General features: G+C 51.5%; 2 protein-coding genes across 4 annotated transcripts in view; one reads left to right on the forward strand and one right to left on the reverse strand.

The window, feature by feature from the left end:
* Window positions 1–1,543, reverse strand: part of TTLL11 (tubulin tyrosine ligase like 11) — a 35,979-nt gene extending 34,436 nt beyond the window's left edge. Inside the window, exon 1 of one of the 3 annotated variants that reach the window (XM_064393882.1) lies at window positions 1,505–1,543. Coding sequence is in view for 2 of the 3 variants with exons in the window: in XM_064393877.1 (XP_064249947.1) it covers window positions 526–912 (387 nt within the window). In the remaining variant the exon portion in view is untranslated. Of the gene's footprint in view, window positions 1–525; window positions 925–1,504 lie in introns of those variants that run through there. The other 2 variants (XM_064393877.1, XM_064393876.1) reach the window with 2 other exon arrangements.
* Window positions 1,544–7,545: 6,002 nt separating this feature from the next.
* Window positions 7,546–15,296, forward strand: part of LOC135283282 (carboxyl-terminal PDZ ligand of neuronal nitric oxide synthase protein-like) — a 29,113-nt gene continuing 21,362 nt past the window's right edge. Inside the window, exons 1-2 of the mRNA XM_064393886.1 lie at window positions 7,546–7,948; window positions 11,463–11,534. Coding sequence (XP_064249956.1) covers window positions 7,844–7,948; window positions 11,463–11,534 — 177 coding nt within the window. The 5' untranslated portion in view covers window positions 7,546–7,843. The remainder of the gene's footprint in view (window positions 7,949–11,462; window positions 11,535–15,296) is intronic.

The raw sequence follows: 15,296 nt of genomic DNA on the forward strand, positions 1-15,296 counted from the left end.
CAAAAAAAGCTATAGCTGCTCTACATAAAGTAAATGAGCAGGCTGAAGCCCGTGATGTGTGTGTTGTGAGCTGGTTTAATGCTGCTGCATTCACACACGACACAGCCCGGGCCCCTGAGGGAGGGTGGGAGGGAAGAAATGCAAATCTGCACAGCACATCAAACGCCTCCCCGCGGGAGCAGGCTTCTTTCCTGCCCTTTCCCCATCAGTCTAACCTCGGCAGCGCCATAGCCGATTACCCCTGCTCTGGCTTGCATAACTGGCCGTGGCAATGGGATCATGAATCAAATCAGCTCCGGGCCCGGCGTCCCGTTAGAAATACCCGAGGGTCGGGGGCACAGCCGGGGGACCCCCGGCTGCAGCGGCCCTCGGAAGGCACGGGAGGAGGAGGAGGAGGATGGAGGAAGGCTCTGCCGGGGGCAGACCGAGGCAGGGAGCGGGGTGTGGGCAGGACGGGCGCCAGGCCGGAGCAGGGGCAGGGGCAGGGGCAGGGATGGGGACGCGGCCCCGCTGGCGAGCGCTCACCTCCTTCCAGCGGAGCTGCCGCAGGCTGATTTTCAGGGCCTCCAGGGAGGTCTTGGCCTTGGAGCTGTCCACCGTGACCCCGGGCCGCCGGGCGCTCTCCACCCCGCTGCGGCGGCCCGGGGCCCGCCGGGCCCTGCCCCGCGCCGCCCGCCCGGCCGAGCCCTGCGCGCCGGGCCCGCGCCGGCCCCGCTCCCGCTCCCGCTCCCGCTCCCCCGAGACGGGCGGGCCGCCCTGCGGGGCCTCAGCGGGCAGGGCCGGGGACCCCGGCGGCTCCTCCGCCTCGCGGGCCGGCTCCATCGCCGCCGGTTCCAGCCCGGCCGGCTCCATTTCCGCTATCCCACACGCGGCCGGTTCCAGCCCGGCCGGCTCTATTCCGTCTGTCCCCATGCCCGCCCGTCCTACCCCCTCTGTCCCCGTCCCCGCCGTCCCCAGCGCGGCCGGTTCCAGCCCGGCCGGCTCTATTGCCTCCGTCCCCATCCCCGCCCGTTCCATCCCCTCCGTCCCCATCCCCGCCGGTTGTATCCCCTCTGTCCCCGTCAGTTCTGTCCCCACCGGTTCTATCCCCTCTGTCCCTGTCCCCAGCCCGGCCGGCTCTATTGTCTCCGTCCCCATCCCCGCCGGTTGTATCCCCTCTGTCCCCGTCCCTGTCCCTGCCGGTTCTATCCCCTCTGTCCCGGTCCCCAGCCCGGCCGGCTCCATCCCCGCCGGTTCCATCCCGCCCCCGCTCCCCGCCCGTTGCCATGGCAGCGGCGCGGCCGGTGACCCGCTGGCCCCGCCCCGCCGCCGTCAGGCGCTGACGCCGCCCCCGCCATTTTGGGACCGGGCACAGGCCCCGCCCCGCGCAGTCCGAGACGGCCCCGGGGCGGCGGGGCCGCCATGTTGGAAGCGGGCAGGCGCCGCCTCAGCCGGGCTGTGGGGCGGGCGCGGTGCCTTGGCCGCCGAACCGCCCGGGGGCCCCGGCACTCGGTCCGCTCCTTACCGAGCGCCCGAAGGGCTCTCCTGTGAGACCGGGCTCTGGCCGCCGCTACAAAGCGCTGCCTCTCACAGAGGGTGTTCCCATGGACCGTTCGGGTTCGGCTGCATCGGGGCTGGGAGAGCCCGTGTGCGGAGTTTGAGCTCGCTGAGGCACAGCAGGAAAATGCGAAAAAGGCTTTTACACTGTCAGTAGTGGAATGAACAACCTTAACAGCAGCTCCGCGACCAACCTGAGCAAGCTGGGAGGTTCCCTGCCTAGGGCAGGGGGGTGCAACTGTGTGATCTTTAACGCCGCTTCCCACCCAAAGCATTCCAGAACTCTCTGGTTATTAATTGCAGAGCTGTGCGTTAATCCCTCGGGATCGATGAGGCGATGCAGCCAGCGAGGCGCTGCCGGAGCGGGGCTGGGCAGCGCGGGCAGGCGGTGGCGCTGCGCCCCGGGAAATGCGGCCGATTTGGGACAAAAACAGCAATAATCGGGGCTCTGTGTGAAGGAGCCATCGCCAGAGCCGTGATCTGCCACAGGGCTGGAACAGGGCATCAGCAGAAATTGTTTAAATTACAGAAAAATGTAAATAAATGCAGAAAAAGTTGGCACTGCCGGTTAGCTGCGAGATAAAATAACAAGGTCGTGTCAAGATTATTTTTTCAGTGCCTCACCAGTCTTCTATCATTTACCCTTGCAGGCAACGAATAAACTAATTAATTAATTAAATAGAGTGGTGTCTTGCAACGTGAAGTGACCAGGAAGGCTGAGGTCAGGTAGCTCGTTCTTGGGTGCTCTCATGTTGCTATTAAAAGATGTACATTCTTTTTTATAGCTGTGGCAGTGTTTAATTAAAAACTTGGGAGCGTTTCCATGCTCCGGCAGGAGCTCAGAGGGGCTGGTAATGTTGGCAGGATGAGCTGTCTGGGTGGTGTCTTTTCCATGTCCATCACTGCAGGCACATCCTTGGCTTCACCACAGATCACAGAAAGGTTTGGGCTGGGAGGGACCTTCAAGATGATCTCGTTCCAGACTTCTTCCATGGGCAGGTACAAATTGGAAAGAAAAATTCATATTTTGTTTATGTTCAACTTTGGCATAAAAATTCAGTTGTAAGAAAAGCAATTCAGAGATGGTGGAGTGTGATTTAAAGTGGTGACCTGACTCTGCCTGTCTCTTATTTTACTGCCAGACTCCCAGATGAATATTTTTAACACAGAAATTTATCCTCACCAATGTCAGCAGTGCTGAAAGAAAGCCAGGGATAGAGTTAAGATGGGCCAAAGCATTAAGAGACATCGGAGCATGGGAAATACCAAACAAAATGATTGCAAAGGGGAAATATTTTTATATCTAATTATCATATATCCACATTTCTTACAGGCTAATAACAGGCTAGTTGTTCCTCTACAGAGAAGCTGTAATAGATCCCACACCTGGTTTGCCTGTGCTGTGTGGATAAAACCCTTTTTCCTGCTGGGATAGACAGAGATGGGCTGCAGTGTGCAGCGTGGGGTCAGGCTGCATTCAGGTTCAGCAAGGTGGGGAGCAAAGCGTAGCTTGGGCAGCAGTGAGGCACAGGGTAGTGCAGGAGACTCCTGCTGAATGCAGCAAGCTGGGTCTAGCAGCAGGAGAGAAGTGAGAAACTTGAGATCTGTCCCCTTTGAGAAGAGGGGAAATTTAGTTCTGAGGGGCTCTTAAACACAAGGCTGTTTCCTGAGACCCTTGCTCAGAGGGAGCTGTTGATAAGAACAGATTGTTACTATCTTCTGATAATAAGTGAACAAGAACGTGGATTCCATCCAGGAGAACTGTAATGTCCCTATGCTCTCATTAATTAAATTCAGGATCTCAAAGACAGCAGAGGTACTGGCCTAATTTAATGGGAGTGGAGAAGGATCCTGTTTGATTGTACAGCATTTTACTCATCTCTCAGACTAACAACTTCACTCTCATTTATCCAAAATCATCACTTACCTGATGTCTGGGTGTGCCAGGTCCAAGAGGAGTCCAGGAATAAAGCAGTTTCACAGATGCAGCAAACTGAACACTTTTCCATCATGACACCATGCTGATCCCACAGCTGAGGGGCTGTGCTGCCAACCTGTGGCACGTGGAATTCATGAGCTGGGCATGTGAACATGTCAAGTTTATGAGGTTATAATTTTTCTTAGTAACATTTTTCTTTACTAATATATTTCCCTTCTTCTAGTAAGCATTTTTGTTTCCAAGTTGGGATCAACATTTTTAGCTTTTATGTAGCATCATAAGGGCAGTAACTTTTTTCTATACTTTTTTTTTTAAAGACAGCCAAGATAAGAAAAACAAAGTAACATGTAATTTGCAAAAAGAACATACCATCTTTTTAAAATATCATGTAAAACTGGCCTCCTGCCAAATGCAAATTTGCAGAAATACTTCAGTGTACCCTTTTGAAAAAGAACACATTCCTTAAGCTATTGTTTAAAAAAAAAAAGTTACTAATGAAGAACTATCCATCTGTGTCTGAAGTTAATAGTTCCTTTTGCAACGATGGTATCTCCTGTCAGTTGTTCTTTCACAAACCCATGAGAAAGCAATGCTCTATAAAATGAAAAGTCAGAAGAAAACAAATCTAGCAAACAGACTCCACTTGGAAAACGTCTGTGGTGGGCTTATGCTTCAGCCTGGATTTAAATCCACATACATCACTCCGTGCTGCCCGTGTTTATGTTCGACCACAGCAGATTTGTGGTTGACCTACATATGCAAACAAAACGTTTGCTGCATATTTGGGGTGGGGGGATTTGCATGATAGAAGATGATGAAAATATGCATAATTGCAGATGACATTTTTCGTTGCCAAGTCCTGCTGCAGAGCCCTGTGGAGCTGGCCATGCACGAGGGAGGCTTGCAGCCCTGACGGGCAGATTGCCTGAACCACCGAGACATCGAGCTGCTGTTTCTTGTGAGCAGCACAGATCTGGTGTAACCATCTCAGCAAGCAGCCCCTGTGCTCGCAGAGGACATGTAGGACACTCGCTGAGGGGGCTGAAGCCATGAGTTCCACGTGTCACCTCTGAGTTCCCTCCGTGGGGCAGCTCAGGAGACTCAAAGGTTTTGTTTAGGAGTTTTCTCCTAAATGCATCAGGGGGTAAAATCGCACAACTTAGTCAACAGCAGCTGGTTTATCTGTTCTTGCCCCCACATTTCATCCCACAGCAGCATTTCTAGGGAGTCTCCTGGTGTGTTAGTGCACTGGAGGCTTTGCTCTAAAATTTGCACCAGCACAAGTACATATTAATAATGTTGATAAAGTGTCACAACAAACCCATATCTCCTAGGACAGTAAGGATGCACAGACCTCACAGCTCTCGTGTGTGATATGGAAGTGCTCTCCTGTAAAAGAGGTTTTGTCTGCCTTTACTGGATGTCTGTCTGGTTGCTCTTCCTATGTCACATCTTATTTGTCATTCAAAATCTCTGCAACTCTGCTGTGCAGAAATAAGTGCTTGAAAGGGTTAGCAGAAAGGAGGAAAATTCCATGGCGTCATAACCAGGTCTCCTCCTTTATCTGTGAAGGTGGGTTTGGAAAAATCTGACAGGATCAGACAGGAGCAAAGCTCCCTTCCCTACAAACCAACCAAGGAACTGATGAAAGAACACCCTGCATGTAACACCCACCCCCCATTTACACCAGGTTCAAGGTCTCTTCAAAAGATGAAGCTGTGTAAGAAGAGGGACTGCCATGCAGAGTCCTGGGGCAGGCAGAAATGTGCATCTATGTGAGAGAAAGAGAAGGAAGGAAATCTTGGGAGCCTGTGCCCAAGAAAGCGAGCTGATACAAACCTGGTCCCTGCAAAAACACTTGCAGCTCTGAGCCAAGAAGCTGTCTTGGGGCTTCACTCCTACTGTGTTCAGAGAATCAGGACTTTCTGTGAGTGCTTTGCACATCAAAGGAATAACTCTCAGTACCTCCATGTGATGCAAACACCCACCAAGAGGTTTGGCCAACTGTTCAGTGCTACTCAGGGTTTGTTTATACTAAATCCGTGACGATGTCCTGTGTAAATGCTTCATTCCACATATTTGCCCAGGTTCATTGTCCAGAAGAAAAGGCATACAGCTTTCTTGCTTCCAGTGGAGTCAAAGAATTTTCTTTGCCCAACAAACAAACTAGAAAATTAATGGCTTTTTAAGTTTAGCAGCCTTCAAACTCAATTCTCGAACACAGATCCAAACCATTAACCTCAGGAGATTTAAGCCCTATGAAAAGTTCACAGAAGTTCATGAACAGGGAGTATTAAACACATCCATTCAATTGTGATCTAACAGAAAGTGGCACTGCAAGCTTTATTAAATAACAGTTGCTTTCTTTTTCTCAGAATTCCCATGAGATATTTCTTTCCTCCTACCCAAAGGATTTTATAATCTGCGGGATACTGGAAAGCACCAGAATGGAATCAAAAAGACCATTCTCGTTATTTCATCCTGTTCTTTGTATCAGATTTTAAAATCTAACTATCCCAAGCGAAGTCCATATGCTCCCACGTATATAGGAATGCTCTTGTGGCAATGGGAGGGTAAGAGGAGCAGCTTTGAGCAGCTCAGCACGATGGCAGGTTCCTGCACGCCTCAGCTGAAATGCAGCATTGCAGAATCAATGTAGAGACTCACCAGTGGCTGTGTTAGGTTTTTCCCCATATGAGTGGAGCTTTGCTGGCGTTAGCATCAAAGGAAGCATGAGCATAGCCTGACTGGGTGGCATCTCCTCCTCCTTGGGCTTAGGAGAACCAAAGACCTGAATGTTGCTCAATCAGTCCAAGGACATTTACGCACAAAATCAAGGTTATTCTTTCCAGTCAACATATTTTTTTGGTCAAGATATGTACAAGGAAAGTGCCATGAAATGTCCTAAATACACACTAAACATTAGCACAGACCACACAAAAAAATCACCAACAAAGAACTAAACCGATGCATCTGCAGGCGAGATGTGTATCTAGAGGAGCATCTTGGACAGAAACCAACTGACAAAACCCATACTGAGTTATGCTGTATAAAAGTGGGATTAGCATAAACTTGTGAATATTTAAATGAGAAGGCAATGCAGTGCTATAGATTGGAAGAAAAGAAGTCTGTCTGGAAACAGAAAAACTTCACAAAGATACAAGGCTGACCACAGAACCCTCCCCAGAAAGAGCTGCTAATACCTCAAAATACTTGAGCACGTAGGGTCATATTCTGTGAACCAATATTAATTCCTTGGGCTTTTTCTCCCTCTCTTAATTATAAGTTTCTGGATTCTTGGCTCTTGCCCATCTCCCACTGACTTACAAGTACTCAGAAATGCCAAGAAGCTCAGGGTGATCACGCTCCTGAGATGGATACTGGGAACTGTGCACTGTCTGCCTGTGGTCAAACTTCTCTTTCTTGCTAGTGCAACAGCCACATAAAAGGTGGTGTCCAAAAACATTCAAACACATGGCTGGGAGTTACTTTTAAGACTCAAAAATTAATTTGGGGGAACCCAGATGAGACCCACTGGTGCACATGTTGGATTCTACACAATTCACATTTCTGACCATCCCTGTAAATGGAGTGTGGTTGTATTAGAAGACAAACCTTGGGCCTTGCCATCACAGCTGTGCACGTCTCACCCCTTCCCTGTGCTGGTGGCACTGGGGAATGTCACGCTCAGGTGTGCCAGGTGTCCAGAGCGGCATCCGCTCACCTGGGCCCTGCAGTGCCTCATCCCCGAGACCAAGCTGGGAGGAAAGAACACCGTGAGCACACGGGGTGCCACAAATCCTGAGAGCACCGAGTGACACATGGGCACCGTCTGTGCGTCAGGATTCTGACAGAGGGCGTGTGCTAATTCCTGACAGAGCTCTAAGTCACACTGACATGAAACATACAAAATGTAGGTGACCACTCATTCAGGACAGCCCTGGGAGATATTTGTAAGGATTGATGGGCTCCCCTCTCAGCCTTCTCAGACTAACCAGGCCCAGCTCCCGCAGCGCCCCCCATAACCGAGATGCTGCAGGCCCCTCACGACCCTCCCGTCCAGCGGAGCACCCCGACCGCCCCAGCGGGGGCCGGCGGCGGCTCCGCGGCGGGCCCGGGGCGGGGCGGCCGGGCAGGGCCGGGCAGGGCCGGGCGGCTCCACCGCCCCCCGCATCACATGAGGCAACTTCGGGCCAATGGCGCCGCGCCGGGGCCGGGGCCCCGCTCGCTCCCGCGGACGCTCATTCAAAACGCGGCCGGGCTCGGGCGCCCGCAGCCCCTCACGGCGCCCGGGGCTCGGCGGGCCGGGCGCTGCCGGCCGCGATGCCCGGCGCGGCCGCGGGCTGAGGCGGCCGCCCGCCCGCCGCCATGCCGGTGAAGAACCGGTACAACCTGGTGGACGATGGCTGCGACTCCCGCGTCCCGCTGCACAACGAGGAGGCCTTTCAGCACGGCATCCACTTCCAGGCCAAGGTGAGCCCCGGGCGCGCTCCCCTCCGCAGCCCCTGGGCCGGGGGCGCAGCGGGCCCGCCTGGCCCGCCTGGCCCGGCCCCGGGGCCCCGCGGGGTTCCCCGGCTTTGGCTGCTGCACAGGGCGGGCTGCGGCTCTCGGCGGCTCGGGGTCCCCGGGGCTGGCCCCCGTGGGCCGAGCCCGAGCCCCCCCAGCCCTGCCGCGGTTGTTCTTCAGCTCTGGAAGTGCCCCTGGGCCACGCTGAGGGAGTCTAAAGAAAGCAGCAATCAGTTATGAAAGCCTTACATTTAATTAGCGCAATCAAACAGGTTCTTGCTCTTTTCCTAGTGTTTTTGCAGCTGTGTAGTCCTTAGAGCTGCCTTGCGTGCTGCGGTTGGGAGCTGCTCTGGAATGACCCCTCTTGACAGCGCCGGGGATGCTGTCCCAGGTGCTCATCCCTGTCTGATCCAGTGCCTGCCCCGTCCTGCACGGCGGGGTGACAGCTCCCTATTCCCCTGGAAACCTGCAGACTGCTACGTGCTGCTCAAATAACAGTGCCTTACTCCAGCCGACCCCTTCCCTGCATGGAAAGCTGGACAGACGAGGTCTGCAGCCTTCAGGCATCAGAAAGAAATACTGATATTGTCAGAAATTCCGTATCGATCGTGAAGAACAGCCTGGCAGCACAGCAGCACTCTCAGAAAGTGACTCCATTGGAATTGGCATTCTGTAGACAGCATGGGGAATGGGTTTATAATTCAGCTGACAAGAAGAATTGCATTTTGCTGGAGCAACTCACAGGCTCCCTTCCCCTCTTTGCAGGTGGCCTAACACAGATTAGAAATGGAATTCACGCCTGCTGTCTCCTGAGCTGGAAAGAAGGGGCATATACATTCCAATAAAGCTTTGAAATACGGATTTTGTGCCTCTTGGTTTTCCTGCTGAAAGAGCTGTAAGATTTAAGCAGGATACAGGATGAATCCGAATAGACAGCTAATCATGTATTTTAAAAAATTTATCTTCCTTAGGGAAGAAAACATTTAATCTGTGATTTCTCTATTTAAATTAGCATTTGCTGTGCTGCAGACTGTGCTGAGGAGAAGAAAAATTCTTAATTTGATTTTTAAAAGATGGGTAGCAACTGTACCTTGAACTGAGCGAAACTGGCTTTTCAGATTGACAGCTCCAGGCATCCAGAGCTGGCGAGTGGCTAACACCCTGTTAGGATGTGTGGCTCTGGGAGGGGGCTTGCATTACCTTAGTAACATGCTTGCTCAGTTCTGCTTTACAGTCTGTCTCTTCCAATTATGCTGCTCATTGTGGGCACATCAGTCAGCTGCAGCGCTGACAATGACACGGCTGCAGCTGGCTGCAGGTGTCTCACACCAGGCAGTCTTACTGACCACACTGCCTCTCTAATCTCCACATTCCAAACTGCCTTCCTCCCCCTGTAATCTTCAGGAGGTCACTACTGGGAGCTGCTTGTTTGGGCAGAGCTTTGTGTGCTGTTTCATGAGTTTCATGGCTCTGTGTGGCAGCACAGGTACCCAAACTCTGCAGCCAGGCCAGAGCAGGGAGTTTGGAAGAATCTCCTGTAGCTCAGCAGTCCCAGCTGTCCTCTTGCCCCAGTTAATTTGTCATTAGGAGCATGGCCTGTTCCCCACTGCAGCTCTGCTGCTGGCAGACAAAAGGCCAGCCAGCTGCAAGGAGCTCATCTGGATTTCCAGTGACTGTCCTGACGGGCAGAGGAGCAGGGAAGGAGATCTGCACACCAAAGAGGCCACAGATCACAGCAGCCCAGCTCTGCCCTCCCCACCAGCCCAGAGCGAAGCCCTGGCTCTGCTGCTGCCCTCAAGCTCTCGTGCTCTGAGCTTGGTTCTCCTGTGGTTTACCAAAGGCTATAGATGAACTTAACTGCTCTTAAAAATGCCATTTTGCAAAGGCATTTACTGAAGCAGCAGCAAAGCCAGATGACCTTTCAGATTGGTTGTGGTGTTTATTTCAAAGCAGGAGAAAGAGCACTAAAGATTGAGCCAGGAGAGCTCATCTCTGAAAGCCCTTTTAAGCAGACATTTTACAAGATAAAACCCCTTGCAATCTGCAAGTAGTACAGCGGAGAAATAAATCCAGAACTGTGTCAGTAACAGCAGTACCTATGGGGCTGTTCTGGGGAATTATTTTGTCTCTGTTCATATATATAATATCACCCTGAATGTTTGCAGGGGCCACCTGATTAGCTGCTCCTTTTCCTCTCCACAAGGGAACAACTTCCAAAAAACCAACAGTTTGTAACCACACACTAAAACCCAGACACACAGTTCATGAACCTGGGAGAGTCACTAAACCCTGTGAACCACCACTAACAGCAGAGGTGGGCTGTGTGACCCTGAGGGAGCTGCTGGACCCCACTGGGCCCCAGCAGCACCAAGTCCAGCAGCTGCCAGGGCCACTCCCAGCACAGGCTGTCATCAGCCTCTCACTCAGTGACATTCTCCCTGTCCTCCCCAACGTGCCCTGGGCGTGCAGGTCTTCCCTCAGAGCTGACACCTGACAGCATCAGCAGCCTTTGCTCCCCACGCAGGGTGACTGCCCAGGACACCACACGTTTCCTCATTCCCAGGGCTGAGCTGGCAGCTGTGCCTCCTCCCCTTGGCACTCCTGTGCAGCCACGGTGCCACGTGTGCTGTCACCAGTGCCACCAGGCAGCAGCTGCTGCCTCCTGCCAAGGGGGAACGAGCAGGTTCTGCTTTGGCACACCAGGGGAGAGAACAGGCAGCACGGCAGGGAGAAATCCAGCAGCAGGAAGCTGCCCGTGGGTGTTCCATGATAACCTGTGGAGCATGGGCAGTGTGCTGGCATTCCTTTCAGGCAGCCAGCTCGAGGAGCCGTGGCTGTGGTGCAGGGCTAGAGGTGGAGGGGATGGGCACCTGCCATGTCTCAGACCCCAGTGAGGGACCCTGCTAGGACTGGCACAGACACTGGAATGCAGACCCTCAACCCCAAGCAGTTTGGTTAGGGCTGCAGCTCCCCTAAGCAGGGTGGTAGGACAGAGATTTGGGTGGGTTTACAAGATTCTGCAGACAGCTGAGCTGGTCCAGCCAAGCAGGGACTGCAGTGCCAAGAGGTAGCATGGTCCAGACTGAAAACTTAAGCTAGAATCACAAGGGTTTTCCAACAAAGGTGTTTCCTGGAAGCTTTACAGCTCTTAGGTGCTTTCAGTTTTGAGCAGGTGTACTAAGGAGGAACAAAGGACAGACAGTCCCATTTTCAGACACACAGGATCATAACTCAATTAGCAGCAGACACTGCCCTGCAGAGCACTGGTAAAGACACATCCAGACCCCAAATGAGGTCAGAGCCTCACACCCAACCTCAGAAATCCCCAACTTGATAACATTATCTACAGCAGGTATTGCTGTCCTGTCCTGGGTCAAAGGAGTCCAAGGGACTAAATACCTGAGAAAAGCTGTCTGTTTTGAGGAAGCCCACACATGACCTGGTGCATTTCTGCACAGCCACCTCGTGTTGTGTCTTTCAGTACATCGGGAGCTTGGACGTGCCCAGGCCCAACAGCCGCGTGGAGATCGTGGCAGCCATGAGGAGGATCCGGGTAAGTTCACAAGGGCTGAGCCCCACACACTTAAAGCTCACACTCCCCAGAGTGACTTGGTTGCAATTTACTGTTCCACATTCCCTCCAGCCCTTCCTACCTGGAGCACAAATCTCAGCCCAATCAGGTTTGCAGCAAGCTTCTCCAGAAATTCCCAAGGCATCTTAGCATAGGCCCATCCTGTGCTCTGTGCAAAGAGATCTGTTAGCAAAACTCAAGTGTTACCCTCTCTCCTGTGCTGAGCAGCCTTGGGGCTTCTCCTTGAGCCTAAGAGATTTATTTAGCTTGTTTGGAATTTTGTGTGCATGAAAAATAAGCTGGGCACAATGTGCTTCCCAAAAGCACTTGAGTTCCTTGACAGTTCCAAATATATTGTGTTATATATTGAAATATCAGTGCCCTGACAGGTGTGATTGATGTAAATCCCATCTGACTAGACTTTGTGGATTCTGCTGCTCCTAGAATAATTTGCTGCTTTCCCCATGCTCCAGTACAGTTTTACAGTTCCTGTTTCTCATCACCAAGGCTGCTCTCTTCCTGCTCTGCCCCTTTATTCTGCAGAGCAGCCTGTGAATGGTCCCCAGATTTAGCTGTGATTAGCAGGGTTGGGTGGCTTACATCTGCTTCGTGTATAACCAGTTCAAGTGCATCTCCCCCAAAAGGCAGTGCAGCTGTTGTGTCTGGCTGAAGTTTTGCAGGGGTCTTAATTCTGAGGCTGTTCATGTGTCTCACATCAGCTGAAGCAAGTTTGAGAATCTTCCATTTAAAGCTTTGAAGGGATTATCCTATTTCCCCCCCTTCCCCCACAGTGTTTAACCATCTAATTTTCCTTTAGAATAGTGTTTTTTAAACTTAGCTTGTAACTGCTGGGGAGCTGATGTATTCATCTCCAGCCAAGCTTAGAAATGACATTCCCCTCCCTTTGCCTGCTCAGACTGTTAGCACAGCTCTTGCTCAGAACACAGTTCAGCAGCAGTCTAAATTGCCTGGTTATTTATGGATCAGGTGAATATCTGTAGGAAGTAAAAGCAATAGGTGAGGACTACCAGGGCAGTTTAGGTGCTGGCATAATTATTGGCAATTTTTCATCTCAATCAATATTTATCATCATATTTGACATTGCACTTCTGGTGATCTATGACACCCTTGTAAGAAAAAGCAATCAGTATTTTAACATCACTTAAAGTGTCACATTCTGTTTTCACACCTGCTATTGCCACAGTGGTGCCTAGCTCAGAGCCTTGGCAGTGCAACCACAAGAAACATGTAAAAAACCCATTCTGCATTCCTGGGTGCTGTCACTTAATCTTGTCACAGAGGATTTTTAAAGTAGGCATCCAGTAATCTATACTGAGTTTTTAATCTTGGAAGCCCATTCCAAAAAGGGAGGGCTTCCCTTTTCATGTGCACATTGTACAGCAGGATCTTATTCAGACACTTCCTGGCTGCTGAGCGGAAGATGCTCCTCTATTGAAGATAGTTAATTGGCACTGATCCTTAATTAGAGCATAAAGAATGAACTGGGAGGTCTTTGAAGAGAATTCTGGTGCACAGAGTACCCAACCTAGGAACTGAGGGAAGATGGGGGTTATTTATGTAGCATTCATTTGCATGCAGAGGCCTTGTCTGCACTAGAGTTTTTTCCCATGGACTCTCAGCAGCACCAGTTACAACTGGGAGGAAACAGTGGAAGAAGCTCTTGGGAGAAATGAGTATTTTGTTCCTATGTTATTGTGAGTGGCAGTGCCTGTTTGCAGTGCAAGAGTGAGCAGGGTCCCACAGCCCTGCCAAGTGTTGGCAGGGGCATGTCGTGGTGAAGCTTTCATCCTTTGTGCACTCCAGTGTTCCACTGGAATTCTCCACTGGAGCAGAAGAGAAAAGTGGTGCAGTACAAGCCCCAGCAGAGCATTCCATGTGCTCCCTGTGCCATGGGAGGAGTGGGAGCCATCCTGGTGCTGATGGAGCCAGCCCACAGCTCAGGCTCTTCCTCACTGCTGGTGCTGCTCCAGAGCGAGCAGGGAGGAGGATGAGGAGTCACAGCTCTCTTTTCCAGGCTGTGTCACTGCTGCTTACTCTGGTTACTCATCAGTGAATTGATACAAGCCAAAACTGCCTTGGGGGAAAAGCCTCCAGCTGCTGAGGACTCCTGATGTCCTGACAGGTCCTGAGGAGAGCAGCAGCACCAGGTGACAAGTCTGCTCCTTGGCATGGTCTGTGTTTTGTGCTGGGCTCTTTTGCCAGTGAATTACACCAGGGATTCTGGATCAGTGGGATTCTCCATGTGTAAGCAGAGCAGTGTGCCTGCAGACTTCAGAGCACTACTCCCAGAGAGCCTCAAATAACAAGTTTAACATCAGCCTGCTGAAACTGTGACCTGCTCTTCAGCAGGTATTTGAGGTGCAGTCTCTTAGTAAAGCTTAAATCCATATTCTGGGCTGAATGAATGCTTGTAGAATTGCTAGCAATACTCCATTAGTCACACTTTAGATCCCATTTCATAAGAGACTGGAAAGCCTTGTCTCATCATGTTCTATGCTTCCACTGGAGAGAATGCAAATGCAGTAGGTAGAACAGGGAAGCTGCTGTTCTTAGCTTTCCATTATGCAGAGCTAGACAACTTTAAGTTTGCTAATCCTCACAGTGGATTATTAGCTGCCTACAGCTGCCATGTTGTTATTATATGATCAGAGTTCAAGCTAATCCCTCTACCTCTTGCCCTGGCAGGGGAGGTGATGAAATGAGTTTGCAGCTTGGATAAATACCCTGTACCCTGACAGGCACAGCGAGGGCCTGCTTGGGAGAATCCAATTCATCTCCCAGCTCCAAGCACCCCGGGCAGGTGTTCCCCCACCTCCCAGGGAGCAGCATCTGCTCCTGCAGCTGCCTGGGGCCATCCAGCCCTGGCTGTCTGGCAGCTCCTGTGCTCTGGCAGCGTTCTGCTGGAGCTGGCTTCTGCTGGAGTGGATCCCTCTGCAGGTATTGGAGCCTTCTCAGCACTCCAGGGAGTTTATGTACAAATCAAATCTTTCCTGCTCACAATTCAAGCGGTAGCTAATGTGAAGATGGGTTTTGTAAAACACAAAACACTTCCTTGAAGCAGCTGAGGTTGCTTGGAAAATTTTAGCCAGGGAATGGATGGCTTCAAGTGCAGGGTAAACATCACCACACGTCCTGCGTGCATTCCCCAGAGCCAGCACTGACCAGAGGAGAAGGTCAGCTGTTCCCTTCCCAGAGCACCTCCAGCCTCAGTCCAGCACTTCCCAGCCAGCTGAGCAGGCCTAGTGCTGCTATTCTGAGTGGTGAGCTGTACAAGGACACAGTAGGAGTAAGTGACAGAGCCTGTCATCCCCACAGACAGCCTGCTGCCAGCAATTCCCCAAGACACTCCATTTATCTGCCTTCAAGGCACAGAATCAGTTTCCCTGGAATGTGCACTTAAGAATCTCTGAAGCCTACAAATTTCCTTCTGTTTGGAAGGTTTAGCTTGGACCTGTGCAGGTATTGACACTCAGAAAGGAACCAGATGTTGGATTATTTAATCATTCTATAAGGGAACAGCCAACTGGTGCTGTGCCCATCCAAACACCAGGATGAGCAAACAGGAGGCAGGCATCCAGACTAATGTGTCTTCTGTTACCTCCACATTTGTTGGGCTTAATTTAATTGAGAAGCCTTTTTTTCCCCAGAGACCAGTGTGCCAGAGAAACAGAAGCATTTATAAATCTCAGTGCAGGATACATGAGAAATGCCCGAGCTCTCCTT

Source organism: Passer domesticus, chromosome 18 (genome assembly GCF_036417665.1).
Source record: "Passer domesticus isolate bPasDom1 chromosome 18, bPasDom1.hap1, whole genome shotgun sequence".
Lineage (NCBI taxonomy): Eukaryota > Metazoa > Chordata > Aves > Passeriformes > Passeridae > Passer > Passer domesticus.